The following is a 27,815-nucleotide window of genomic DNA, read 5'->3' as shown; positions in this document are numbered from 1 at the left end:
TTAGGTTTTCCTGGGGGGGGGGTTAAGGATCTTCACTTCACATAAGCGAGAATGGGCTGTAACTTCAATCACAGGCAGGCTCTGGTCTAATAATCTCTTTCCAATGTCTCCTCATACATTCATCTTGAAGAGTCCTCTGGCGGGTGCCTGGGTGGCTCAGTTGGTTAAGCCACTGCCTTCGGCTCAGGTCATGATCCTGGACTCCCGGGATCGAGTCCCACATCGGACTCCCTGCTCGGCGGGGAGTCTGCTTCTCCCTCTGACCCTCCCCCTTCTCATGCTCTCTCTCTATCTCATTCTCTCTCTCAAATAAATAAATAAAATCTTTAAAAAAAAAAAAAAAAGAGTCCTCTGGCGTGGGCAGTATCATTTTCTAGATGGGGTAACTGAGGCTTAGGTACCATTCAGTTATTTGCCCAGGAAGTAAGTGGGGTCTGCAAATGACCCCACTTACAAAACACAGACACACACCCTTGACCAAACAGCTTTTTATTGAAAGACCATAACACAAAAGCAAGCTGGGGAAGAGAGGGTACAGAAGGTGGGGACCCTCCCCCAGACTCTATTCTGATTCCTATGAACATCAGGGAGGGAGATAGGAACCCAGAAAGGAAATCCTGAACAACCAGATTAGCCCTAGTCCAGGCCCCAGACCCTGTGTCAGAGCCAAGGGCCAGGGAAGGAAGGAGGGACACTCTCCATCTGCCAGATATCTGCCAAAGTCCACCCGCCCTGCGTTTCTCAGGCTTCCAGGAGCTTCCCCAGGAAGCGGAGGTTGAGGATCTTGAGCTGCTCATCAAGGTCCATGCGGACGATGCCGTCCTCACCATCGATGCTCAACAGGACCCCTGTGGCTTCCCGATCCTCACCCAGAATCACCTTCACCTGGGGAGGGGGGACAGGCACGGGGTCAGGGTCCGTGTCAGCAGCCCAGGGCCCCCACGTCCCCTGGCCCCCCCTTACCTTGTTGTTCTTGGTGGGGGTGATGGGCTCCAGGTGCTCGCTGGAGATGCTGACCACCTTCTCACTGTCCTTTAGGTACACAGAGCACATGCCTCCCTGTGGGTAGGGACAGCCTGGTCAGTCGGGCCTGTTTCCAGTGCGGGACTGCTGCCCATACTCGGGGGCCATGGGCTCAGGGCTCATTCTTACAAGTCGCTTTCCCAAGGTGACACGGGCAAGAAAGGCCAAAAGCTGGGCCTGATTCCTGGGCATGTGGTGTGTGGGGGCAGGGTGACCAGATCAGCATGGGAAGCACCAGAATGAAGCTAACTTAGGCCAAAAGAGACTGCTTCTCAGGCATGTGACTCTTCATGTCCCAAGTGGGTCTCATCTTTCCCCTCCTGGGCCCACCCGTATCTCAGGGATGTCCTCACAGTCCCTAGTCCCTGGACGGAGCTCTGACGTCATGTTAGCTCCTTCATCGACAACCTCCAGCTCTGAGGTGTGTTCATTTGGCCTCCTAAAGGTCTCTGCCACCTCCCCCCCTCCTCTCTTCCTCACAGCCTTACGGGGTAGCCTGACCTCCCCCAGGGCTCCCAGCCCCCAGTCTCACCCCCCTAATCCATCCCTGCTAGAGCAACATGGTGAGTTAATTCCAAACCACAGACCTGATCCCACCACTGCTCTGCCTGCTTAGATTCCTCAGGACACAGTCCAAGGTCCCCAGCCTGCCCCGTGACTTTACCCAGTCACTTCTCTGGCCTTCACTCACCTTCCCCCTAGGCTTTCTATGTTCCAGCCACAGTGAACATACTTCAACTCCCCAGATGTACCAGGCTTTCCCTCACCTCCAGGCCTTTGCAAGTCCCCTCTTTCTGGAACACACTTAACCCCCTCCCCAGCCACTTCTCTTGGCTTACTCCTATTCGTTCTTCAGGTCTCGATGCAGACGCCTCCTTCTCCAGTAAGCACCCCCCGAGCCCCTCCAAAGTTGAGTAAGGGTGCCTCCTCTAGGTTCCCGTAGCTCCCCTTGCCCTTGGGGCTTCCTGTCTCCCAGCTCTGTGGTCACTCAGGCTCTCCCTCTTGGGGACATGTCTGCCTCCCCAACTAGAATGTGAGCTATGTGAGGGCAAGGCCTGGAGCTGTTTTAGACTCTGGTGTTTAATTAATTAATTCAAGTAATATTTACTGGAAGGCCAACAGGCTATTGGTCCCTCATCTAGGAACTAGGGCTACTTAGGAATGAAATACAGGCTCAGTAACCAAAGAATCACCCCCTGAGTAAACTTTAAGCTTTCAGGCAGCAGGTAGGTAACATGAAAAAAATTACACAGACTTATAAGAAGACAGATCTGAGATAGCTCAAAGGCTTCCCTGAAGGATGAGTAGTAGTTTACTAGAAAAAGGGTGGAAGGAAGAGAGTTCTAGACAGAGGGAAGTGATGAGTAAAGGCCCTGAGGCTGCAGGGAACTCGGGGACGGTGAGGAATGGAAAGGCCAGTAATGCTGGAGCAGGGGGAACGCTAAGGGTAGGGGTGCCCAGCGCTAAGCTAAAGCCAGGCACAGAGGAACGCTAAGTCCGTGCTACGGAACTGGTCTCAGAGGACTATGTTAAAGTGTAATCTAGCTCCTGGGTGCCAGTCACTGCTCCAGGCCGAGGAAAAACCCCTGCCCTGTGGGGCCTACAGGCCAGCCCTTCCAACCCTGCTTTCCCAGAGTACTGGAAATGTGGTTAGGTGGTTAAAAGCAAAAACCCAGTAACCACAGAGCTTGGGAACCCTGAAGGAGAGGATACCTGCCCACCCACCGGCCTGAGCCCCACTTACTGTGACGCTGCGGATGACTCCTGTCTGCCCCACCACCTGCGTATCCAGGTAGGTGTCCCGCACCTTCACCTGGATATCAGTGGTTACCCAGTCGCTGGAGTTCTGCTCAATGCCTGAGCCTGGCGTGTGCGGGTTGTAGCCACCAGGGGAGGGGGCTCCGGGTGTCATCGGACTGTAGCCAACAGGGCTCGGACTGGGGCTGGCCTGTGGGTGAAAGGGGGACAGTGTTGTTGCAAATAGCTCCTCTAGCTTGGCTGTCCACATAGGCCGAAGGCCCATCCTAGCCCACCCCCCCCCTTTTTCTTAAAAATTTATTTTAGAGAGAGAAAAGAGCGAGAGTGAGCGTGCGAGCACAGGGAGGGGCAGAGGGAGAGGGAGAGAGAAACTTCAGATTTCTTGCTGAGCTTGGAACCCGACTCGGGACTCGATCTCAAGACCGGGATCATGACCCAAGCCAAAACCAAGAGTCAGACGCTTAACCGACTGCGCCACCCTGGCGCCCCCTAGTCCACCACCCTTAAGGGCATGCAAGCTCACCCATACCTGATAGGCCATGGGAGAGGGTGTGGGGTGGTAGCTGGCTGGAGAGTGGGTATTCTGGTAGCCTGCTGGGCTTGGCGCCACCTGGTGGTAGCTCTGGGGGCTGGGGCTGGGCTGGTAGGAGCCTTGCGGGGAGGGGGCGGCATAGGGGGAGAACTGGTCTGTGTTGTACCTGGAGAGTCAAAGACAAAAAGGAGCATTTGTTGGGGACAGTGTTGAAGAGAAGAAGATAACAGCAGCACAGAAGGTCTGGGCAAGGTTTGATTAGGGTCAGCCCCAGTGGACTCACATGGCTGGCGTCCCTGGCGTCTGTGGGTTATACTGAGGGTTGACCTGTGGAGATGAGGGGTCAGGATAGCCAGGTGTTTGGGGATTGGGGGTGCCCCCATAGGCCTGTGGGGACGGGGTGGGCTCGTCGTCGAAGGCATACTCGTATTCTTCCTCGGCCCTGTTGGAGAGAGAAGTCTGTTGAGAATGACTGTGGTAATCACAACGATGTAGGAAATGCTTCCAGAATAACACTGAACACCTCACAACAGCCCCATCCAGAGGCCTCCATTTCATTGGGAGGCAGAGACAAGGCTGCCTGCCCAAGGGCACACAACTGATCACGTGACCTAGAGCACACAAATCTGTCTCCAAGCCCAGGTCTTAACGGCAGCAGGCTAGTCTGGTGGGGACTGGAGATTATCTGACCACCAGCCCCAGCCCCACGTACCCCTTCGCATGTGAGCAGCCTGGCGCTGGGAGCAGAGGATTCAGGGAGGGCCGCACAGACCCCTCCATCCCGCAGACACCCAGCATAACCACTCACACATACGGGATCAGGGAACCTTGTCCCCCACCCCTGATCCTCACCGGGATGGCGTGTTGGGATTGTTGGGGTCCCAGGCCCCACTCTGAGCAGGAGTGCGGCTGCCATCATGCAGGGGTGTCTGTGAACCGTAATGCGGGGTGCGGCTGCCTGAAATGAGAGAATGGGACAGATGTGTTATGTCTGTCCGTTCTGCCCTGTCTCCAGGCCCCGCCACGTCAGCCCTCGTCCCCGTCCCCCGGGGCATGCTCACCATCCTGGAGAGGGGTCTGAGAGCCATACATGGGTGTGCGGGAACCAGAGCCATACATGGGTGTCTGGGAGCCGTACATGGGTGTCCGCCCATAGGTTGAGGTCATGCCTCCCGGACGCCGTGAGCCCCTGTGGACACAGAGAACCAGTGAGGTGAGTAAGCCCCTCTCGCCACCCAACAACCCCCCCTCCTGGCCTGGCGCTGCCCCAGCTCGTACACCGTCGTGAGCCGCTGACGGTCCACAGAGATGGTCTGGCAGGTGGAGTGCAGCTCCACGCGGGCTGTGGACTCGGTGGCGTCCTTCACCACACCAATGTAGCCTGGTGAGGAGACGGGGGGTCAGGCTGGGTGGGGTCCCCACCATGCCCCTCCCCAGGCCTCCAATATGGCCCTCAAGGTCACCTTTGTAGGGCCCTTGGGAGATGCGCACAGTCTGGCCGATGAGCTCGTTGTCTCGCCGCCCCCGGCCCCTGCTCATACCTCCGCTGCCGCCACCGGGGCTGCCAAAGCCACCGCGCTGACCTGCGGAGGAAGGACAACGTCAGCAGTCCCCAGGGCCATGTCCTCCCCTCCCATGCTATGTCCACAGACAGAGAGCCCTCGAGCCCCCTCTCCACCTGCTTGACTCTCCCAACGCACACCCCCTGGTTTAGGAGCTTCCTCTGGGCAGCCCCCGCCAGAGCCCCGACACTGCCGCGACCACCCTGGCCTGCCACTGGGGGCCGCGGTGGGGGAGGGTCCTGGTCTCTGTGAGCCATGAACCCCATCATGGCCAGGCCAGCGGAGCAGGCACCCAGAGAGTGGGGGCTGAATAACCGCCCTCCCCCAGCCCCCCAGACACATCCTTGCCCAACTCCCCCTCACCTCCAGCACTGGGGTGCATGGGACTGCTGATCCGGGGGCTCATGGGGGCAAAGCCACCCACTGTGAAGTTGGTCACATCTCGGGGCTAGGGAAGGGACGAGAAGTGAACCGGCAGGCAGGGGTCTGGGGGACAGGCTCCCGGCTCCCAGACCACTGCCTGCCTCCATTTGGGAACAGTTCCTACTTGAACTGGCCTGGCGGCCATCCCTCCCTCCTTCTAGTGACGATGCCTCCATTTCCCTTTGGGGAAACTGCCACCCCTAGGCCACTCTGGGCTGGTCAATGAAGAGGCCCGGTTCTCCCCTGGCCAGGGCTTTCTGGCCCCGGTGACATAAAGACTGCAAGTCAGGAGAATTCCTCACCCCATGCACAGGGCCGTGAGGACCACTCCCTGGTCCCAGCTCCCCAGAGCCCGGGCCTGATTTCCTGAGACCTGGTTCTGTACGGCTTTCCCACACGTCCCACCTCATCTGTATCTGCTGCTCCCCAGAGACAGTCACGCGGCTCTGGGTCCCTTCATTCAGGTCTCTGTGCAGGTGTCACCTCAAGCAGGCCTTTCCTGAACCTTCTCCATCTAAAGCAGCAGCCCCCCACGATTCTCTCTCTCCCTATCCTATTCTACTTTTCTTCGCGGTGCCTGTCATCGCCTCGCCTCACGCTGTACAATGTCTGTATTTACTGATTTGTTCGTCTCCGGGCTAGCAGCTGTAGAAAGGCAGAGACGTTCATCTTATTCACTGTTGTAGCTCTAGTTGCTAGCCTGGACAGGTGCTCAAAAAAACTGAATGGATGAATGATTTGGTAAAAAGCCTGGAATCCCAGTAAACCCTGCCAAGGACCTGAGCCTGACATCTGCCCTCCTAATCCCCCACAAGCCCATTCTTGTCGCTGCTGGGGCCGGGGAAGGCCAGGAACCCAAGAGCCAGGTTGCCGCTGCACCCGCCTCACCTTGGATCCCCCTGCCAGGACGAGGTGGCGGGTCTTACAGACAAACATGCCCCCATTCTCCACCAGTTTCTTGCAGTGCAGGAAGGCGAAGCTGCGGAAGAGATGGCGAATTTCGCCCTCCCGGCCCTGGACGGGGAAAGGATGGTCACTCTTGGGGCCGTGGCCCACCCCAGCAGTTTCAGGTGGGGCCGACGGGCAAGAGCTTATACTCACTGAGTGGGGGCCGTCAATGACCTTGACGATGTCCTTCACATGGATGTTATTCTGTTCCGAGTCCAGGGCCACGGCAAAGCGGTTGTCCTTCTTCCGGGTCACAGCCTGGTGCCTGACGGTCACCACCTTCCCATACATGTTCAGCACCTACGGATGGAGGGGAGGATGCTGAGCCATGAGAGTAGAAAGGGGTGACATAGAGCAGGGCTTCCCTAAGGTGGGATGATCTTTCCTTGTGGGAGACCGCCCCGAGGTCTGCAGAAGTCTACACTCCCTGGCAGTCTCGGGGCACCACCGCCCAGGCACTGGGTCAAACAAAAATGTTCCCAATCATTCCAAAACACCTTTCAGGAGGAGACTCCATCCCGAATGAGCACCAGGGGCCTGAGAAATGGGTGCAGGAGTAGATGTTAACATAATGTTTACCCGTCACTGTGTGCCAGGCCCCCTACTAAATTCTTCACACAAGGTTTCACTGAAGCCTCAAAACTTCCCTCTGAGATGGATGTGGTCACGGTTCCCATTTTACACAGAATCTCAGGCCCACAGAGGGCAAGTCCCTAGCCCCGGGTCACACAGCATGGAGCAATAGGGCCAAGATATGAATCCAGAGTCCAGGGTCCTAAGCATCAGGCTCTGACTCCCACGTCCACAGGGTACGGATGGAGGGGAGGAGGGCACCTGCAGCCCCCAGCCCTTGAGCAAGCACCTGATCTCAGGACCTCAGTCATAACAAAAGTACATGCTACCATTCCCTCTATTTTACAAGGCACAAAACACACACACAGAGGGTAAATGACATGCCACTTGCCCGACACCAGAGAGCCAACCCTGGCTGACAGAGCTCGATCGGCCCCCCAGAGCAGTCTGGGTTCTTGGCCACCACGCTCCGCCACCTCCCAGGATGAGGAGCTCGAGGGAGAGGGAGACCCCCACAAGGAAGCCCCGCCGCTGAGTACGACACACATGCCTGGAAGGTCTCCCGCTCCAGTCGCACGATGACACCCACGGTCTGAGGGTCCAGCTGCACCAGCTCCCCCCACTCATGCTGGCCCCCTACATCCACGCCCGATGCCGTCTCTGAGCAGAGCTGCAGGTCCCGGGGGAGCACCTTCAGCTGCGGGAAATGGGAAAGGGGTAAAGCAGGGTCCAAGCGGCCGCTGGGCCTGGGTCTGGTCCTGGCACATTCCACGCTGCTCCCCACCTCCCCCCACCTACCTCATGCATGGTGAGATCAGAGAAGAGGATGACGAAGTTCTCCTCCACCCGCACAATGAGGCCTGTGTCACCCTCAAATCGGCCAGCAATCACCTTCACGTGGTCCCCCATTTTAAAGTACTTCCGAAGTTCCTGGGCCGGGAACTCCAGCATGTCCTGGGGATCGGGTGTGGGCACGCTGAGCCGGGGAAGGGAAGCAACCACATCGTGCCCACCTCCCCGTCTCCAGAAGCCACTTGTATTCGCAGAAAAGACCTTGCCAAGACCCACTCCAGGCTCAGGGCACCCAACCACAGACTCCTGTAGGCTGCCCGGACAACCCTCAGACTGCCCCAGAGACAGCTCACCTCAGACTAAGGGTATCAGCCCGGACACCCCTTACTCCACACACAGAAAGCCGGTCCCCAAAACATATGACACAGACTAGACACTTCCTCAGGCCTCTCCGGAGAAAGCCTCACCCCAGACACACCGTGCTAGCCCGGACAAACCCTCAAACGGACACAAAGACCCAGACACATGCGCCCTTAAAGCAAACTCAAACCAGGCAGCACCTTGGATTACCCCACAATTACACCGTGCTCTCAGCCCAGTACACACATATGGGCAGCACAGCACCTACCTTGAGGTCCTCGTGCTTGGGCATGATGGTGATCTTGTTGCCATCCACGCTGAGGATTTTGCCCTGCAGGTTGATGAGCTCGCCCTCACACACCTCCACATTGTCCCCAGGTTGGAAGTTGTGCTCCCGCTCCTTCCCTGCAGGGGCAGGTGCGTGGCTGACTTGGGGGCTGCCCGCCATGAGCCGCCCCCTCCTCCTTGGCCTGAATTACCAACAGGGACCAAGTACCTGTGCTCTCAGTCACCACCTCAAGGTCAATGCCCTCCGGCTGATCCTCAAACTTCTCCAGCTCAGAGAGCGTGGGCTTCACACCCTCCGTGATCTGAGCCCCAGGAGACAAGGGAAAAAGAAGGAAGTAGACAAAGGTCGGTGTCACAGCCCAGCTGAGCAAGCTAGGGAGATGGTGAGATTTATTTCCCTAGGGACGCTCCTACACTCCTGACTTGGAAGATTATCCAGGACAGACCCAGATAACCCACTGCTCTGGGGCCTGGACTGAAGGAGGGAGAGAAAACTTGGCCTCCCTGCTCCCCAGCATGGTAAGCAAGATGCCCTCCGGGACCCTCACCACGGCAGACATGGCAAAGCTCTTGAACAGAAAGCCCTTCCGGCTATAACGGTTCCCCTCGAAGATGAGGAAGTCACCATCGGAGGCCACATCACCGCCCAGGGACCTGGGATTTTGTGGGGGAGAGAAGATTGGGAGGGGGATTAAGAAGAGAATCTTGCTGGCCCTCAGGCTCCTCTGCTGGCTGCTGGGGAAGGATCACAGGATGGCTGCCCCATCCCATCCCACCGCGTGCCCTCCTGGCCAAGTGACATGTCCCGAGCCCAGAGACTCCTCCCTGCACTCCGCTGCGCTCTCTCCCTGCTTGACTGCTCAGCATAGCGCACCTCACCTCTGATGAGCTACTGTTTAATGCGTCTCCCCAACCAGAATGGCAGCTCCCAAAGGGCAGAGGTCTAACACTTTTCATTCACTGCTACTTCCCCTAGAGCAGGGGCACTCGGTGAATAGTAGCTGGACCCAGCATTGGAACGCGCCAATGGTTAGCACACATGGAGCACTCAGCCTGCACCTGGCCTGGCCACACACCTCACGGACCTCCTCCCCAAAGCCTCTGACATCACTCACATGACCCACATTTCCCAGGGAAATGAGGGAGCGAGGCTCGCACGGGGCACACCTCATGGTTAGGTTGGTCTGAGTCCGGATTCGAATTCGGGGGATGGGACTCCCAAGCCTATGCCCTAACTCTCCTGGCCCTGCATGTGGGGTGGTGGACAGAGTTCTGGCCCACGCTTCTAGAGTGAGGAGGGAAAGCCTGCCCCAGTCCCAAAAAAGGGAGCATGGAGGAGCAGGCCGAGCTCCTCCTGCCACTCAATCCTCTTCTCGTTGGCGTGCTGAATTTGGTGGAGGCCCGAGGGAGCTCTGCGGGCCAGGTCAGGGCACTCAGTAAAAGGAGGTCCAGTCAGGTGGACAGCAGGGGGCCAAGGGGGCCTAATTCGGGCATGTGAAGTACTAGCCAAGTCCTGGGATGCAGCTCAGAACGTGTTCTGTAATCCCCCTTTAAAGGAATGAAAAACCATCTGGTGGCTCACAAGGCATTCTAGAACAGGACCAGTAGCTCTCGTTCCTGCATCTCCTCCTCTCCCGCCCTCCCCATCGGGAGCCCTCTGGCTAGCCCTGGAACGCTGGGCTCACTGGGCTGCTCCAAAGCTCCCTCCAGCTGCAGAGGGCGAGGGACACACCCTGACGGGGAAGAGCTCGGTAGCCCCACCTCCGCTATCTGGGCATCAGGAGGTCAGGGAAACAGACCTCACAAAGCCTGACGTGCCAAGAGATCCCATTTCAGTCCGTGATCCTGGGGCCAAGTGCTATTCTGGGTACACGTGCGCATTCATTCATCTGACTCTCACGACAACCCCAGGAGGCAGGGGGCGTCACTGTTGGTGGTTACAGCAGAGAAGCCAGAGGCCCAGGGACGTTCAATAACTTGATGGAGGCAGAGCTGCCAAGCTGACCACCCGCAAAGCACACCATGGACGGGTCAGAGGCACGCCCTGCACCCCAGCTCAGGGGACCCCGCCCGGCCAGGCCCCAAGGGCACTCACCTGATCTTCTCGGCATCGAACAGCCTCTGTGGAGGCCGCTTAAACTTCTTCCTTTTGGCAAACCAGTCTTTCTGTGGAGGAAAGGGGGCGTGGGTGGGAAGGGTGAAGGAGGAGGGCTCGGCCACCGGCAAGGATCAGGCACCCTCCCCACCCGTGAGCCCCAGGGCGACCCCCCAGTACCAGGCTCATGCGGGCCTTGATGCGGTCGTAGTCAATGCGGGGGATCATCTTCAAGGAGATGGTGTTCTGGCTGGGTTCCACATAATCCACCTGCGGAGAAGGAGGTGGTCAGGAGGGCCCTGGCCTTCCCTCCCCAACCCTAGACACAGGAAGGGCAGGACAGGGGTGATGGTGAAGAAATCACACTGCAGACACCTCTCCACATTCTCTCTAGCCTGTCTCCCCTCAACTCTGAAGCACAATACCCACTACTTGCTTGACACCTCCCCTCGGACGTCTGAAAGGCCCCTCAAGCCTCGTCCACCCACAACTAACCTCCTGTTGGTCCCCGGTCTTCTCCCCGCCATCATTCCCTCTGCTCTGGCACACCGCCTGGGAGTCGTTCTGGACTCTCCCTTCCTCTTCCATCCATCTCCAGTGTGCCAGCAACTCCTGTCAGCTCTGTCTTCAGCTCTGACCTCTTCCCCCTCCTCCCTACTGCAACCCTGGGCCTGTCCCATCACCTGCCACCAGGACTATGGCGGCAGTCTCCTCGCTGGTCTCCGTGCTCCTGTGGCCCCATCCAGTCCAGCCCAGGGTTTGACAGCCAGGTAATTCTTTGTTGTGGGGGGCTGTCCCCTATGCTGCAGGACGTCAGCAGCAATCCTGGCTTCTATCCACTGGATGCTACAGCAACTCCCTCCTCACCTGACACAACCAAGAAAAGTCCCCTGTGGACAATATTGCCCCTACTTGAGAACCAGGAGTCTATTCTCAATGAAGCTACCAGAGTAATCCTATTTCCAAGTCTCGGGGCGCCTGGGTGACTCAGTCAGTTAAGCGTCTGCCTTTGGCTCAGGTCATGATCTCAGGGTCCTGGGATCAAGCCCCCCATCAGGCTCCCTGCTCCGCAGGAAGCCTGCTTCTCCCTCTCCCACTTCCCCTGCTGTGCTCCCTCTCTCGCTGTGTCTCTGTCAAATAAATAAATAAAATCTTAAAAAACTAAACTAAACTAAACTAAATAAAATCCAAGTCCCACTGTGTCCCTCCACCTCCAGTAGAAGCCAAAGCCCTATGATGGGCCACAGGCGCAGTCCCCTCCCTGAGCCCACCTCCTGCCGCTCTCACCCTCGCACACTCTGCTTCAGCCAGGGCGGACCTATTTGCATGCTGTTCCTTCTGCCGCAACACTCTTCCCCAAGACCTCCACAAGGCTCCCTCCCTCACCTCCTTCAGATCTTACTCAGTATGCTTTGAACACACACACAATCCTGTGTGCTCCCAACAAAATCTAGGCTCTGCATCACCTAATCGGAGTGGAGGTCTGCTCTCTGAACTAGGAAGGGGCCGGGAATGATAAAAAGAAAAGGGGGGGGGGGGACAGAACAGGGGAGCAGGAGTGTAACCGCCGCGAGCCCCTCAGCCACCCTGCCCCACCCCCAGCCCTGGCACCTGGGCGATGTCGTCCTTATAGATGCCCCTCTTGAGGCGGACCCAGGATTTGGGCTTCAGGTTGGCCACCTCCTTCACGACTTTGAGCACATCTGTCATCTCCTTGATGGGCACCATCTGCTGGTTCCAGTAGCCAAGCCGCAGGTTGCCCACACCCTCGATGGCCTGCTTCACGTGCGTCTGCTTGTAGGCCTCCACGTAGATGTAGCCCTTCACGTGCTCCGGCGCCACCACTGACTTAATCTGCAGGGGCTGCAGGGCCGAGCCCACGGCAGGGGACAGTGAGACACGAGTCCCCGAACAGTTACGGCTGCCACCACAGTGCTCACTCTCCCGGGAATTTATCCCACGGAAATGTTCGTGCAACGACCCGGACACAAGGATATCGTGGCAGAGTTATTGACAACAGCAAACAAACAAGACTGGACGTTTGTAAATGCCCCCTAGAGGAATTTGTTAAACTATGGCATAATCATTCCACGAAATATAACGTAGCACTTAAAAAGTAACGAATCTATATGTAGTGACACAGAAAGGTAACCAACATCGGGGCGCCTGGGGCTCAGTCGGTTAAGTGTCCGACTCTTGATTTCAGCTCAGGTCATGATCTCAGGGTGGTGAGATCAAGCCCCACGTTGGACTCCAAACTGGGTGTGAAGCCTGCTTGAGATTCTCTCTCTCCCCCTGCCCCTCCCCAACCCCTTGCAAGCATGCTCTCTCTCTTTAAAAAGAAAGAAAGGTAAACAACGTATACTATGTGTAAAAAATAACTGGACTGAAGAGAACAGGAACGACTACACTAATAACAAACAGAACACACTTTAAGACAAAAGCTACTGGAGACAAACAAGGATGTTTTATACTGATAAATGGTTTAATCATTCAAGAAGATACAAATACGGATACATATGAACCTAACAACAGAACCTCAAAAGACACAAGGCAAAAAGCAACAGAAATAAAAGGAGAAACTGAGAGTTCACCAATAATAACTGGGGACAATACCCCACTTTCAAAAGTAGATAGGACTAGACAGAAGATCAACAAGGAAACAGAGCACTTGAGCAATCCTATAAACCGACTAGACCTCACACACATCCACAGATAGAAATCTGTCGAATAACACCAGAATGCATACTCTTAGGGCACACTTAACACTCTCCAGGATAAACCATATGTTAGGCCATTAAGTTAAGTCTCAACAAATGTAAAAGAATTGAAATCATATGAGATACATTCTCCAACCACAAGGGAGTGAAATTAGAAATTAGTAACAGATTTAGAAAATTCACAACTATGTGGAAATAGAACAAGTAACCAATGGATTAAAAGTAAGAATTACAGGGCGCCTGGATGGCTCAATGGGTGGAGTGTGCGACTCTAAATCACGGAGTTGTGGGTTCAAGCCCTACATTGGGTGCAGAGATTACTTAAAAATAAAATATTTTAAAACAAAAAAACCTAAGAATTACAAGGGAAATTAGAAAATATTTTGAGATGAATGAAAACAAAAACATTAAACCTTACGGAACGTGAGAGAGCTGTGCTTAGAGGTAAATTTACAGCTGTAAAAAAGAAAAAGTTCTAGGGGCGTCTGGGTGGCTCAGTTGGTTAAGTGTCTGCCGTCGGCTCAGTTCATGATCCCAGGGTCCTGGGGTCAAGCCCCGCACTGACCTCCCTGCTCAGCGGGAAGCCTCCTTCGAGCAGGGAAGCCTCCTTCTCCCTCTCCCTCTGCCGGCTCATGCTCTCTCTCGCTCACTCTTTCTCTCAAATAAATAAAATCTTTAAAAAAGAAAAAAAAAAGAAAAAAGTCTCATATCAATAGCCCAACCTTTCACCTTTAAGAAACTAGAAAAGGAGGGGCGCCTGGTGGCTCAGTCTGTTAAGCGTCCGACTTGATTTCCACTCAGGTCATGATCTTAGGGTTGTGGGATCGAGCCCCACGTCGGGCTCTGTGCTGGGCATGGAGCCTACTTGGGATTCTCTCTCTCGTTCTCCCTCTGCCCCTCCCCTCCTCTTAAAAAAAAAAAGAAACTAGAAAAGGAAAAGAAGGGCGCCTGGGTGGCTCAGTTGGTTGGGTGACTGCCTTCGGCTCAGGTCATGATCCCGGAGTCCTGGGATCGAGTCCCACATCGGGCTCCCCCTTCTCTGTGGGGAGCCTGCTTCTCCCTCTGCCTCTGCCTGCCACTCCCCCTGCTTGTGCTCACTCTCTCTCTCTCTCTGTCAAATAAATAAAAATCTTAAAAAAAAAAAAGGAAAAGAAAACTAAACCCCAAGCAAGCAGAAGGAAAGAAATAACAAAGATCAGAGTGCAAATAAATAAAAGAAGCAACAGAAAACTAGAGAAGTCCATCAAAACCAAAAGCCGGTTCTTTGAAAAGACTAACAAATTTGACAAACCTTTAGCCAGTTTGACCAAGAAAGAGACAAGAGACTCAAGTCACTCAAGACTCAAATTACTAAAATCAGGAATGGAAAAAAGGACATTAACACCTACCTGACAGGATTATGAAGCAATAGTACGAACAAGTGCACACCAACAGATTAGATAACCTCAATGAAACGAATGTTTTCTGTAGAAAGACGTACACTACCACAACTGACTCAGAAAGAAAGAGAAAATCTGAATAGACCTACGAGAAGTAAAGATATTGAATTAGTAATAGAAAAAATTTCCACACACACACACACACACACAGCCAGGACTAGACAGCTTCACTGGTGAATTCTACCCAACGTTTTATTTATTTCTTTTAAAGGATTTTATTTATTTATTTGAAATAGAGTGAGAGCAAGGGAGAGAGAGAGAGAGAGAGAAAGAGATAGCATAAGCAGTGGGGGGAGAAGAAGAGGAAGAGGGAGAAGCAGGCTCTCCACTAAGCAGAAAGCCTGACGTGGGGCTTGATCAAGGCAGACACTTAACCCACTGAGCCACCCAGACGCCCCCTCTACCCAACATTTTAATAATACTGACCCTTAAAAAAATAAATAAAATAAAATAAAATAAAAATAATAACATCGATCCTTCACAAGCTCTTTTCTAGAACAGGAACATTTCCCATCTCATCCTATGGATCTAATACTAACCTGATACCAAAAACAGACAACATTAAGAAACTACAGACTGGTATCTCTTATGAACACAGATGCAAATACCATTAACAAAATAGAACTGGATTCAGCAACATATAAGAAAGATCATACACCATGACCCTGGATTTTACGGTATGGAAATTGTATCTCAATTAAAAAAGAAACAACTAAATTGTTTCAGAATTGCTTGTGAGAGCGGAAAATGGAAACCACCTTATATTTACTGGGCATGAGAAGATGATTAAGGCATTGACAAAAGGCTCACCGCAGAATAATACATATATCATGTAATACCATTTTGTTTAAAACAAAAATAAAAACATGGGGCGCCTGGGTGGCTCAGTCGTTAAGCGTCTGCCTTCGGCTCAGGTCATAATCCCAGGGTCCTGGGATCGAGCCCCGCATCGGGCTCCCTGCTCAGCAAGAAGCCCGCTTCTCCCTCTCCCACTCCCCTTGCTTGTGTTCCTTCTCTCTGTGTGTGTCTCTCTGTCAAATAAATAAATAAAATCTTTAAAAAAACAAAAACAAAAACAAAAAGAACTGACATTCTTTGACTTGCAGAGAAGATGACCTGGAAAGACACACACCGACAGTAATTCCTTCTGAAAACTGGGACTCAGGGAGGGAGAGTTGGCCTTCTACAATACACATATACTACTTTGGTCATCAAAACCAAAAACAGTAATCAGTCCTAACTCAAACGGTCACTAGTGTTTTGCCCAGGACACATGATCGAGGTTTGAGCACACTTCAAATGATCTGCAAATCCTACAACTATCCACTTGGCCCCACTGACACACATCCACTGTTTCAGCAGGTAAAAGCAATGCACTCGGCCTAACACGGATCATATTAAGTGAGAAAATCAGCAGCCAGCACAGGGTTAGTATTCGCTCCCTGTTTCGTCAATTTTGAGTATATCCTTCGCAGGGTTTGCCCCTGTTCCCAAACTGACAATTATGCCTCCGACAATAACTGTATTTATTGAACACAAGCTGCAGGACAAGTCCTGGCTGAGAGCTGGACATGTCTAAAGCTACTTAATCCTAATGATGCTGAGGGGCAAGCAGGGCGCCCAGAAAGGGGAAGTGGCTTGATCAAGGTCACAGGGCTAGGACGCAGCAGGGGCAGGATGCAGCAGGGGCAGGATTCAAACTCCCACAGTCTAAAGAAAGATCTGTGAACTCAATGTAGCATCTTCATGTTTTATGTGCTGTGAGTGAGCCCTGAAGGGGCGGGACCGGCTCTGGAAAGGTCACCAATGTATCCTTAGCACCTCCCAGTGCAGAGACCTGCCCAGAGCAGGGGTTCAGCGGATATGTGATGACTGCATGAAAGAGAGAAGGAAGGAATTCTCCCCCTGACAGGCCTGTCCCCTGACACACTCAGCCACATTGTTCCATCCTAGGAGTCCTCCCAAACAGTAAAAGGGTGACAGTTGCCCAACAGGGTTGGTGAACAGGCAGAACTGACTTAGAAAAGCTTCAGGAAGCTAAGAAGGCTGACTTCTGGAGGGCTACAGGGGCCGGTGACCCCTGCCAGGAGTGCAAAGACAGTGAAGATGGCACCTCTGTTAGATAATGAAGAGCCCTTCAATCCAGGGAGGGATCATTTTAGCTAAAGCAGCTCATGTAACAGGCACCTAGTACCCTTGGACCTATACTGTCCCTCCCTCTGGGCTTCACTCTCTTTTCCATGCTGCCTGCCTACCCGACTTACCGTGTCTGTGAACTGGTAGGCAATGAACTTGCGCATCAAGGAAATGGCTGTGGCCCGTTCCTCCCCGATCTGGAAGAAGAGAGACAGACTTCAGAGAGATGAGGACATGAAGGACGGACACAGGGAAGGGGACAGGAGACAGCAGCAAGGCAGACAGAATCATCAGGCAAGAAAGATAAAAGACACTAGAGAGAGAGGGAGCAGGAGAGGAAGAGGTACAGAGCAAGAGGGATGGGCGGCAAGACAGACAGGGGTGGGAGACATGAGTAAGTGAGGGGAGGACGGGGGGCAGGGGGCTGGGAGGTGGGGGATGAAGAGGCAGAGACAGGACTGAGAGACTGACAGGCCAAGGAGACCCAGGACAGAAAGGTGGCAAGCTCTCCCTGACAAGGCCACCTCCCCCATTCCCCTGCCTCCCAGAGAACACACCTTACATTTGACAGTCCACAGATTTGGATCCCTAGACAGGAGAGGAAAAGGAAGCCCTTCAGTGAAATGGCCTCATCACGAAAGACCCGAATCACCACACCCATCTTTCTTCCTCTCCCTCCACTCCCTCTCCTTCTCCATCCTTCCATCCATAAGCGGGAGGAAGAGGTCGAGCACCAACCTACCACTAGTCCCCACCATCGACCACTCTGTGTCTGCGTACACATATCACCCCAATACAAGATTCCCCCAACTCAGCCCGCCCACGCCACCCGCCCTTACTTGACTCCTGGGAGCAGCTGTTGCTGGGTGATGTCATCCGAGAGCTCATCAGATCCTCCATACACCCTGGAAAGAGGATAGCAGTTGGGAAGGGGGGTGATGCTCTGTCAGAGCCCTGACCCTTCTGGAAAAGGGACCACCTGCTCCCACCCTGTGCCCTTACGTCTCTCCCACAGACGACTTGGCATATTTCTTCATGTAATACTCGCCCAGTTCTTCCTCTCGCTGGTCCCTGGGGTGTGAAGGGGGAAAGTAAACATGAATGAAAGGCTGTGGAGAGAAGGGTGGGCTGACCTGCCCTCAAATCTCCCCTGGGAACCAGTCTCACCCTTCCACCTTCCTGCTTACCTCCAGAGGTTTTGTAGGCGGCGAGCCCCAGAACGGTCTTCATCCAGGACAACATTATCGATATTGGAGGCTGCAGAAAAATGGGCAAATGGGGTGAGTAAGGGGAGGTGAAAGGCAGGGGCCTGGAGGAAGTGATGGGGGCTGAGAGGGCCGGAGTTGGGCCCTGGGGCAGGAGAGACCTCACTAGGAACCCCCAACCCTCACCCTCTACTCTGTCCTACTCAGCAATCCTGCTTCTCATGAAAAAGACTTGGGGGACAGGGCCCAACAGGTGGGGGCACCCAGCCATTCCCCATCTCACAGCCACTAAGTATGCCCTGAACTCCATCCCACCCCACCCATCGCTGTGGCCCACAACGCCCACACACACACATAAACACATACACACTTTCCCAGGCCAACGGCTAGAGACCTGGCCTCAGAACTCCCTGATTCTGGACCCTCTATGAGTCAGAGCCCCCAGGGCCAGACAGGGGTCAGGGGTGGAGGGAGGGTGCTGTGGGCAGGAAGGAGATGTCAGGATACGGGAGGAGGGTCGGGGAATCACAGTTTCCAGATTCTTACCTTCGATCTCTTCTACTTGGAGGAAGAGGAGGTGGTGGTGGTGGTGGTGGTGGTGGTGGTGGTGGTGGTGGTGGGCGAGGGCAGACAAAGTATGAGCCAAATTATAGCAGCGAAATCAACCAATGGGTTGGGGGAAGGGGAAGGGAGGGACACAGGAAGGTTGAAAATCAAAAGTAAAGGCCAGGCACCAGGTGGTTGGGGGAGAAGCCGAAATGTATGAGGCGCACAAAACGGAAAATAACAGGGAAGTGGGGGCACTGGCCCAGGAAGTGGGGGGTATCTTGGGACAGAGCCCACCCCCCCCACAACCCCCAGAAGGGATTCACTGGGGCCCTGGGATCCCAGAGTCCTCTTCCCACTACACCCACCACCCACAGCCCCCGCCCCCCAACTCATGGGCCTAAAAGGAAAAGGGTACAGAGCTGGTCTCTCTGGCAACGACAGAAAGAAGCGAGGTGAGGAGGGTGGGGGGGTGCAGGGCATGGGTGGGGGATGGGTTCTCAAGACCCTCTCGGTCACACCCCAAAGCGGTCTTGCAGAGGTGGGGACCCCACAAACCTTTCTCTAGAATGTCCTCTGCTCCGTCCTCCCACTGGTCCTCGTCCTCATATTCATCGTCCACATCTGCAACAGGAAAGCCAAGAGGTCAGGGAGGCAGCTGCAGCAGAGGTGACCTCATGACAGTGGCTCCCGGGAGACATCACCGGGAGGTGGGCATGACAACCATGCACCTTGCAGGTCAGGACAGGACAGAGATGCCCGCACAAGTGAGGCTCTCGCCCGATACCACGGAGCTGCTTCAAGCCACGGGATCGGGTCTCCCGGGCAGCTCCAACCCCATCTGGCTCTAAAACCCATCCCTCCCCCGACCCCACCCACAAGTCCATTTAAAAAATCCGGTCAGGGACACCAGGCTGGCTCAGTCAGCAGAGCGTGCAACTCTTGATCTTGGGGTAAGAGTTCAAGCCCCATGTTGGGTGTAGAGATTACTAAAAAAAAAATAATAATAATCAAATAAACTTAAAAAAAAATCAGATCAAAATAAGCAGGCACAAAAGTTCTCTCCAACTATCAAGACCAGTATATAGTTTTTTTTAAAGACACGATTCACAATCTGTTGGTTTTGTTATTATTCCCTCAGGTCTGTGACCCTACTGCTCACCGGGAGTGTCCCGTGTGCCCTGCCTGCTGGGAGCGCTTGCCACAGACTCCTCACCGAATCCTCCAGTACCGGCACCGTTCGGATTTTCCACCAAGGGCTCTGAGGCCCAGAGAGGGGACCTAACTGGCCCAAACACTCTCAGCTGGTCCTGGAGAATCAGGCTAGCTCCAGGGTTCATGCACCGAACCTCTTCACTACATTACTCGTGCTCTTCCGTACGTAGCGAGTATTATGCTAAAAACTGAACAGTGATACCCATACGTGATGAAAAAACCCAAAGCGTTCAGAGGATGTATAGTGTGCAGGGAAGTCTCCTTCCCGTTTCTAGCCCCCGCTAGCTCAGTCCCCTTCCCCAGAGGCAACTCCACAACCAGTTTCTTGCCTAGAGATCACCTGTGCATATACAAGAAATGCGTCTAAACCCTCCACCACCACCTGCCCCAATGCAACTTCATAACACACTGTTCGGTACCTTCCTCTTTTTCTAAGCAATCCTACGAGCCTGGGGCGCTTCCACAGAAGCCCATGCCTCATTTGCTATCTGATGACCTGACCTATAACTCTTTTCCCAGGCCCTTACCATCAGTGGACATTTAGGTCACCAGACATTTACAACTGAAAACAGGACTGCCGCAACTATCTTTGGCCTCGTGTCTTTACACGCCTGTGCGGGTTTAATTGTCGGGTGAATTCCGAAAAAAGAACTCCTGGATCAAAGGGTCCCTGCCTGTTAAACGTCAATGGGCACCGCTGCACAGCCTTCCCACACGCAGTGCCCGACAAAGCTCCCACCCCAACACGTGCTTGTCCCCGGCAGTCCAGTCCGTGTCACACGGCGTGTTATCCCTTCTCTAGATCTGGCCCTTCTGCTATCTGAGACCTCTTCTCGAAGAAAGGACTCCCTCCCCTCAGCCTTTAAGGGGAGGACCAGGAGTGTCCCGAGCATCTCCTGCCCCTCTGTTCCCTCAGGGGAGAGGGTCCCAAGAAAACGGCGGATGGCATTCCAAGGGTTCTCCTCTACATGGGTAGGGAAGAAGCGCCCTCATGGATGGCTGGTGGGAGGATCGGGTATGGCCTTTTCAGGGGCCAATATTTGGCCGCAGACATCGAAAAGCCTTTAAAATCATATGCATCCCCTTTGCCCAACAGTCTGACTTATAGGGATTTACCATGTAGAAAATCTTCGGGCTCCATGACATAAAATACTACATTTTCACTCATCTCTAACTGAAAAGTCCTATTTATGTCAATTACAAACAATGGAAATAAATCACAACAACCTTAGCAGCGAACTCTGATATTTTCCCAGCACGTTACAGCTGCAGATACCTCAAAATGTCATTTGCACTCACTGCTACTTCCAAATTAGACTCTTATCAGACCCTCCACTAAATCTTGTTATTTCAATGCATTCATGATGAAGCCCACACATTCTGTGAATATTTAGGTACCGTATTTCAGTATAATTGTTCTCTTCGGAATCCTATGTTATTTTTCTCCCTCAGCATTTCAGATCATGGCTCTAAGAAGGGGTCTGCAGACTCCACCAGACTGCCAAAGGAGCCATAGCACAAAAAAGGTTAAGATTAAGAACCCCCAATCTAGGTAAATAACTTGCGTCTATGTGTTTAAGTACATAAAAAGGTGTTCCCAGCAATGCTGCTTGTAATAATGAAAAACACAAACTTCAATATCCGATAAGACACTGGTCAAATAAAACAGATTATGGAAAAAGTACTATGTAGCCATGGGGGAAAAAGAATGGGTATTTCCAGGATGATGACAATGATGATGATGATAGCTGCTAAAGTTTATTGAGCACTGAGGTGCCAAAAGTTGTTCAGAAAACTTTCTTTACATGAATTAGCTCATTTAATCTACGCTATGTTACATGCTCCTCCACTACCGTTGAAAGTAAAAAAAGCAGTTTACAGAACGGTAGGTGTGACATGGGACTATAGAGTGTTAATAAGTAACCCCCTTTTCTGAGGACCTGCTCTAGGCTGGGCACGTCACTTTGGGTTGCCATCTACCTGATGTACTTTATGTGTTCGGCCCCCCCAAATCCTCAAAATATCCCTTCTGGAATATGAAGGACTGTTTGTCCCCCCTGTACGGAGGGGAAAAGGGGCTCCAAGGGATGGACAGCGACTCACCCAGGGCCATATGGAGAAGAGAGCAGAGGCAGGCCAGGAGGGACCCAGGCCTGTCGGCCTCCACGACCCTGTCCTGCCTACGTCTAGGTCGTTGGAGCTTTTCATGACGAGCACAGATTTCAAGCTTTTTAAAGGACGATGACTGTATTATAACGGTTGTATTTGAAAAGGACTGATGTGGGGCGCCTGGGTGGCTCAGTCGTTAAGCGTCTGCCTTCGGCTCAGGTCATGATTCCAGGGTCCTGGGATCGAGCCCCACATCGGGCTCCCTGCTCGGCGGGAAGCCTGCTTCTCCCTCTCCCACTCCCCCTCTCTCGCTGTCTCTCTCTCTCTGTCAAATAAATAAATAAAATCTTTAAAAAAATAAAATAAAATAAAAAATAAAAGGACTGATGTTTTAGGAATACAGAGAGAAATATTTCGGGGCAAAATTATGTATTTGGGATTTGCTTTCACATCATCCAGCAGTGGGTGGAAGTGAGGAGGAAGAAACAAAACAAGACTGGTACTAAGCTGTTAACTCTTGAGGCAAGCTGATGGGACACGGAGGTTCCACACACTATCCTACTACTGTGGGTTTGACATTTACCCAAATTTTTTTTTTAAAAGTACATTCAAGAAATAGAAGTGAAGGTGGAAGTCCAGCCGCTGCTCAGCACCGGACACCCCTGTGACGTACCAGCCTCGTCCAGAATGAAGCCGCCGTGGCGGGGTTTCTTGGGAGGCCGGTCATCATCTTCCTCTTCCTCTTCCTCATCATATTCTTCCTCCTCTTCCTCCTCCTCTTCTTCCTCAGGCTCTTCCTCCTTCTCACTGCCTGCTACACTCCGCCGCTCTTCCTCCACCTGGAGAGTCAGGTAGGGTTGGGGCACCAAGGCTCTGTACCCCCAAATCCAGACACCAAGCCCCCCCACCCCCAAATCTGATGCCAGCTCTGCCTGGCTAGTCAATAACCCCCTCTGCTCTGCATACACTCCCTTCCCCCCTGGCCGGGCCTCTCTGCTAGCCATCCTATCTCAGTAACAGCACTGTCACCCACCCACGCAATACCTGGGAGGTGGCCCAGACCCCCTGCTCTTCTAGAGCTCCTTGCTAGCCTCTGCTTGGCCCGTAAATGTAGCTCCATGAAGTTTGGTCCTTGGCCCTCATCTCTTTCCACCCTACAACTCCCTAGGCCATCTCATCCGCTCCCTTGGCTGTTGGACGTCTCTAGTTCCAGTCCACACTGCTCCCCAAGGCCTGCCTCTTGTTGCTAATTCCATGAACCATCTTTACTCCTTACCTACAAAACACTTCACACCACTGATCCTCCGTCCCTAGAGAAAAGCTCTTCCCTTGGCATCTGTAACATCGCAGTACCCTGGCTTTTCCCCAACTTCTCTGGCTGATCCTCTGCACTCCCCTCTTTCTCTGCTCACCCCTCAAGTGCTGGCTTCTGTCCCCAGGCTTCAGTCGGGGGCCCACTCTGCTTCTCACTGCATACACTCTCCCCGGACCACTTTACCTTCCACAGCCTCAGATCCTGTCTCTGCAGGTGATACCCCATCTGTCTCCAGTCCACACTTTCTTCCAGAACTAGAGGCCCCCATGTGTCAGCAGCCTCCACAAATGGCTCCCCCAGATGTCCTCTGAGCCCTGCCACACATACCACATCCTACACTGACCTCAATGTCTTCCTCCAGACCTGTGCTGGCTCCCTCTAGCTTCTATTAGGCACCAAACTCTTGGCCTTTCTGCTTTTGGAACGTTGTCCCTCCAATCTGTCCCTTCTTCCCCATCCCTACAACCCCTAGTCTAAACAAGGACACTGCCCTCTAAAACCTAGCTCCTTGCCCAGCCTCTTGGCCTCTAATCCCTCTTTTCAAACCAGTCACAAAAGGAAATGATCCAGACAAAACAGTGTTCCCCAAACTTCAATCTTTTCTTCACTTACTTCAGGCTTTTTTGCCAAGTTCACATCAGTGTGAATTCACCTAATATTTACCTGATATTCTTGATATTTTCTTTAAATTCACTTTACTTGTTATTTTCTTTAAATTCATTTACCTGATATTTTCTTTAAATTCACTCACATTTTCATTTAGCTTAACAGAGAAACTTTTCCATACTTTGAAATAGTTCAGAAGTAAAAACATTTTCAAAGTTAGCTTGTCACAAGCAACAAGTAACCATAAAGATAAAAGCAAAACAATGTTATTATTAGGTCCTAGCATGATACTGTTGCCGGCTGCAGGCTCCAAGCCAAAAGCCTGTTCTGATAAACATGGAGACAAGCAAATTTCAGAAAAGCGTTCAAGACACAGTAGCACCAAAGTAAAACTTTCTCCGTGACCCAATCAAAAGACAGGACATGCAACTTATACAGGAAATAACTTCATGATGATTCAATGTGGCTTCAGGTCTTGTTCTTCTCCTACCTAAAAGCACCTCTCATCACCCCCGACCTAGAGTATACTCTGTAGTCTTGGCAAACTAAATATGATCTAAAACATGAAACGGATCATTTGGTCCCCTGCTTCAAACATGGCCATGGCTCCCCACTGCCCTCAGGTAAAGAACGAGCTCCCTAGCAGCCTAGGCTAGAAACACACACTCACTGCCTCTCCCTTTCATCCTGCCTCTTCGGGCTCCCCCTTCCAAATGCTAGGTCCCAGCCACAATGAAACACTTGTACCATGCTCTCTCAGTGCTATCCAGCATTCATGCTAGTCCTCTGCAAAAAAAAAGCTATTCTCCTTGGCCTCTCACTCCTACTTCAATCAAAATATCCCCTCTTCCAGGAAGTCATGCCCATTCCCCGCCCCCAGCAAAGTCAGGCATATCATCCTCTAGCTTCCTCCATCACAGCCTTGACCACTGAGAGCTCCCTAAGAGCAGGGCCCAGGCTATCTCAGGCACTGCTGGGTCCCCAACATCACCCAGTCCAGGGATGGGAACAGAAGACAACTGAAAGATCTGTTTAGTACATATCCTGACTAATCCACAATGTCCCACATCTTACCAACTCAAACCACAAGAGGACCCAGCCTGATTTCAAGGAACCTTGTCATCATTCCCCTGGCTCAGTCCCAGCAAAACCCTCTCTCCAAACCTGGCTCCCCAGTCCCCGAGAAGAGGACTCCTGTTACTATCTTTGTGTTATCTTGGGGCTTGAATGTGCTCTTACACTGTCCATCCTCACAATCCCCTGAAGGAACCATCTGTTTATAAAACTATCTCCACCCCAAGACACAGAGCTCCATGAGGGAGCCAGTGATCCCAACATGACAGAAACTAGGAACGCTTGTTCAATGAATGAATGAGCAAGTTACTGGGGCTGCGAATGGTGAAACAGATCATTCCCCAAATAGTGGCTCATCATCTGCCATCCCTACCTTCTTCGTTCTACAGGGCCTGGTCCTTCAAGGATATGCTAACTTCTGGCTATCCAAAAAGCCTATGTAGTCCCATCTCTGGCTGGCGTCTCACTGTCCGCCTGCTTCATCTGGTGACAGCAGACGAGCCAGCAGGTGAGTCAGGAGCCTGGTGTGGTGTTCAGGAAGTGACATTTGCACATAGCAAACCAGATGTCGCAGCCAGGAAAAGTACCCCAGGATCCTGATCTCATTACCACCAGGATTTAACCACAAGCAATGCCTTGAAGCCATGAGTCAGAGAGACCAAGAACCCAGTGCTACTGCTTGAAACAAAAGCCCTTCCTAGCATCCTCCCATTTGCCTCAGCCCCACCATGGCTTCCCAATTCCTCCAACTCTTCACTGGAAGCTGAGGACTCCCCAGAGAGCACAAGGATTGACAATCAAATGCCTACAGAGGTCAAGAAAAGAACCAAAGTAAGTAGGACAGCTCAAAGGAAACCCATGGCACTCTCTGTCTACCTGATATTCCCCAGGACACAAGTACATGAAATCTTTCCTTTACTTAAATCCCCCATAAGGTAGGCATGATGATAAATGGCAACTAATATATCCCAGGAATTGGGAGAAAATTCCCCATTCTCCGGCAGGCTGATACTTCTTGAGCAAAGAGCTGCTAGGTAGAACAATCCTGGGTCTCAGGTTGCTGGCTTCTCTCTTTCCCAGAAAAATCATGATTTTTACATGAAATAGCCCTTACAAGTATTGGCAACTAACTTTAAAAAATTGATTTACGTCTCTGGAGGTTAAAGGAGACATCTACAATCATCGAGTCATCTCTTTATTAGTTTGTTAACTGTTGCCTACTAAGTGTAAACTCCGTGAAAGCAAAAATTTGCCTTGCTCCACTCTCTCCAACACCCAGAAGAATCTGGAACACAGTAGTAGATGCTCAAACATTTATTTAATCAACAAATACGTCAGAAATAAACAAAAGAAGGGGCGCCTGGGTGGCTCAGTCGTTAAGCGTCTGCCTTCGGCTCAGGTGATGATCCCAGGATCCTGGGATCGAGCCCCGCATCGGGCTCCCTGCTCAGCGGGAAGCCTGCTTCTCCCTCTCCCACTCCCCCTGCTTGTGTTCCCTCTCTCGCTCTCTGTCAGATAAATAAAATCTTTAAAAAAAAAAAAAAAAAGAAAGAAACAAAAGAAGAAAACAGTTAATAGCAGAATATTTAAAATCAGGTATGTCCCAGGAAATATTTATTTGCTTCCTGAAACAAATCCAAAGCCAGAGTGATCCTTTCAAAACATGGGATCACACCCCTTCTTTGCTCCAAAACTTCTCACGGCTCTGTCGCACTCAATCAGGACAAATTCCTCACCAGAACCTTCAAGATCCTATATGATCTGGCTCCTGCTACTTCTTTGTTGCACTCACTCTGATCCAGCCAAACTCGACTCCTTGTTATTTCTTCAACATGCAGACAAACTCCCAACTTTGCACGTGCTGCTTCCCCTTACTGCAACACTTTTCCTCCACACGACTCACTCCCTCAACTCCCACATCTTTTTTCAAACATCACCCTCTCAGACTCACCTTATTTAAAACTGACCAAGACTCCCTATTCCCCTTTACTTTTCTCCAGGGTACCCTCTGCCTTATTAAACGATATACTTATCAGTTATGTTTATTTACGATCACAGAGGCGAAGACTTTCAAAATCTGTTTTGTTTACTGGTGCAGCCCCCAGACAAAGAATTGTGCCTAATACACAGTAGGCACTAAAAATATATTTTCGAAATGACGGAGCACACTTCTTCATAAAAACTAACAGTGAGTGCTTGCTATATGCCAGGTTCTTTATACACATCACCTGTTACTTCACTGTACCTGGGGCCTCCCGGGCCTCCCGCACCTGTCCCTCTGCTTGACTTAGGCTTACCTACTTCTCTATCACTACCAACAGCCTGGAAGCTCCCAGAGGCCAGAGCTCGTTCTGATCTCCTCTGAGCTCCCACAGGGGCCTTTCTGCCCTGGTCCTGTCCCCAGGCGCTATGCCTCCCCACCATGTCCCAGCCACACACCTCGGCCTCCTCGCCGTCACTGCTGCGCTCGCTATCCTCCTCCTCGGAGAAATTGCTGTCCTCACTGTCCGACATCTTCTGCTCTTGCAGGAAAAGACGGCGGCCTCAGTGCGTCCTCCAGACAGGAGCCCCACCCCAGCCTCAGTTTCCCCGCCAGTTCCCGGGAGAAGAAAAATCCCTTAGCGCACTTCCGGCAGCCTCGTTCTGGCAACCGTGAGCCCGAAAGGCTACCCCCTAAGCCACCTGCTACACCTTCCGTGTCCCCGAATCCGGGCTCTAAGCCTCCCTGGGCCCCGGCGACCCCCGGTCCTGCTACCTAGGCGTCCGACCCACCCCTCACCGCTCCGGTTTTATTTCAGTCTTCGGTACCAGCAGCTGTTCACACGACGCCTGGCTGGGACTGACGTGCCCTCTCGCGAGAACCTACCCGTTGGCCTCGCCTAACGCGAGATTTCCGGCGCTAATCTCCGGCGACGCACTTCCAGGACGCCATCTTGAAAGTGGCAGATCTATCTTAACGTAGAGCATGGAGTCGACATCTTGGGAGGGTCAAAGAGGGGTTTTAAGGTACTCCCCTTCTCCGACCCGCCTTTCCAGCCAGGAATTCGTGCTTAAATTTACTAATGCGGTGTGCCAAGCCGTGAGGAGTCATGGAAT

The 27,815-nt window shown here is 52.5% G+C and overlaps 1 protein-coding gene across 4 annotated transcripts; it reads right to left on the bottom strand.

Moving 5' to 3' along the window:
- Positions 1-473: 473 nt before the first annotated feature.
- On the bottom strand, positions 474-27,596 carry SUPT5H (SPT5 homolog, DSIF elongation factor subunit). 4 transcript variants are annotated; one of them, XM_032390517.1, is made up of 30 exons: positions 27,492-27,596; positions 27,159-27,236; positions 22,398-22,563; positions 18,959-19,024; positions 18,401-18,412; positions 17,837-17,906; positions 17,652-17,720; positions 17,489-17,554; positions 17,207-17,237; positions 16,778-16,846; positions 11,966-12,217; positions 10,535-10,624; positions 10,355-10,425; positions 8,808-8,913; positions 8,468-8,561; positions 8,240-8,376; positions 7,618-7,773; positions 7,370-7,516; positions 6,400-6,546; positions 6,187-6,312; positions 5,239-5,323; positions 4,777-4,896; positions 4,592-4,694; positions 4,375-4,502; positions 4,166-4,271; positions 3,597-3,755; positions 3,311-3,479; positions 2,768-2,971; positions 964-1,059; positions 474-885 (listed from the first exon to the last, which is right to left on the bottom strand). In XM_032390517.1, exons 2-30 carry the CDS (start codon positions 27,231-27,233, stop codon positions 742-744), a joined length of 3,264 nt encoding a protein of 1,087 aa, XP_032246408.1. In that variant the 5' UTR covers positions 27,234-27,236; positions 27,492-27,596; the 3' UTR covers positions 474-741. The 4 variants fall into 4 exon arrangements, with proteins under 4 accessions (XP_032246408.1, XP_032246409.1, XP_032246410.1 ...); XM_032390518.1 differs by having other exon boundaries at positions 27,499-27,593; XM_032390519.1 differs by having other exon boundaries at positions 27,475-27,550.
- Between the last annotated feature and the right edge of the window lie 219 nt (positions 27,597-27,815).

Source organism: Phoca vitulina, unplaced genomic scaffold (assembly GCF_004348235.1).
Source record: "Phoca vitulina isolate PV1807 unplaced genomic scaffold, GSC_HSeal_1.0 scaffold58, whole genome shotgun sequence".
Lineage (NCBI taxonomy): Eukaryota > Metazoa > Chordata > Mammalia > Carnivora > Phocidae > Phoca > Phoca vitulina.
This window is presented reverse-complemented; position numbering and strand designations above follow the sequence as displayed.

Excerpts from the sequence above, each read along its gene's own strand:
- SUPT5H (XM_032390517.1), bottom strand. The coding sequence starts at position 27,233 with ATGTCGGACAGTGAGGACAGCAATTTCTCCGAGGAGGAGGATAGCGAG. Across the intron at positions 10,426-10,534 it reads TCAAGGCCCGCATGAGCCTG|AAAGACTGGTTTGCCAAAAG; the intron begins GTACTGGGGGGT and ends TTTCCTCCACAG. Across the intron at positions 8,377-8,467 it reads GGTGGTGACTGAGAGCACAG|GGAAGGAGCGGGAGCACAAC; the intron begins GTACTTGGTCCC and ends CTGCCCCTGCAG.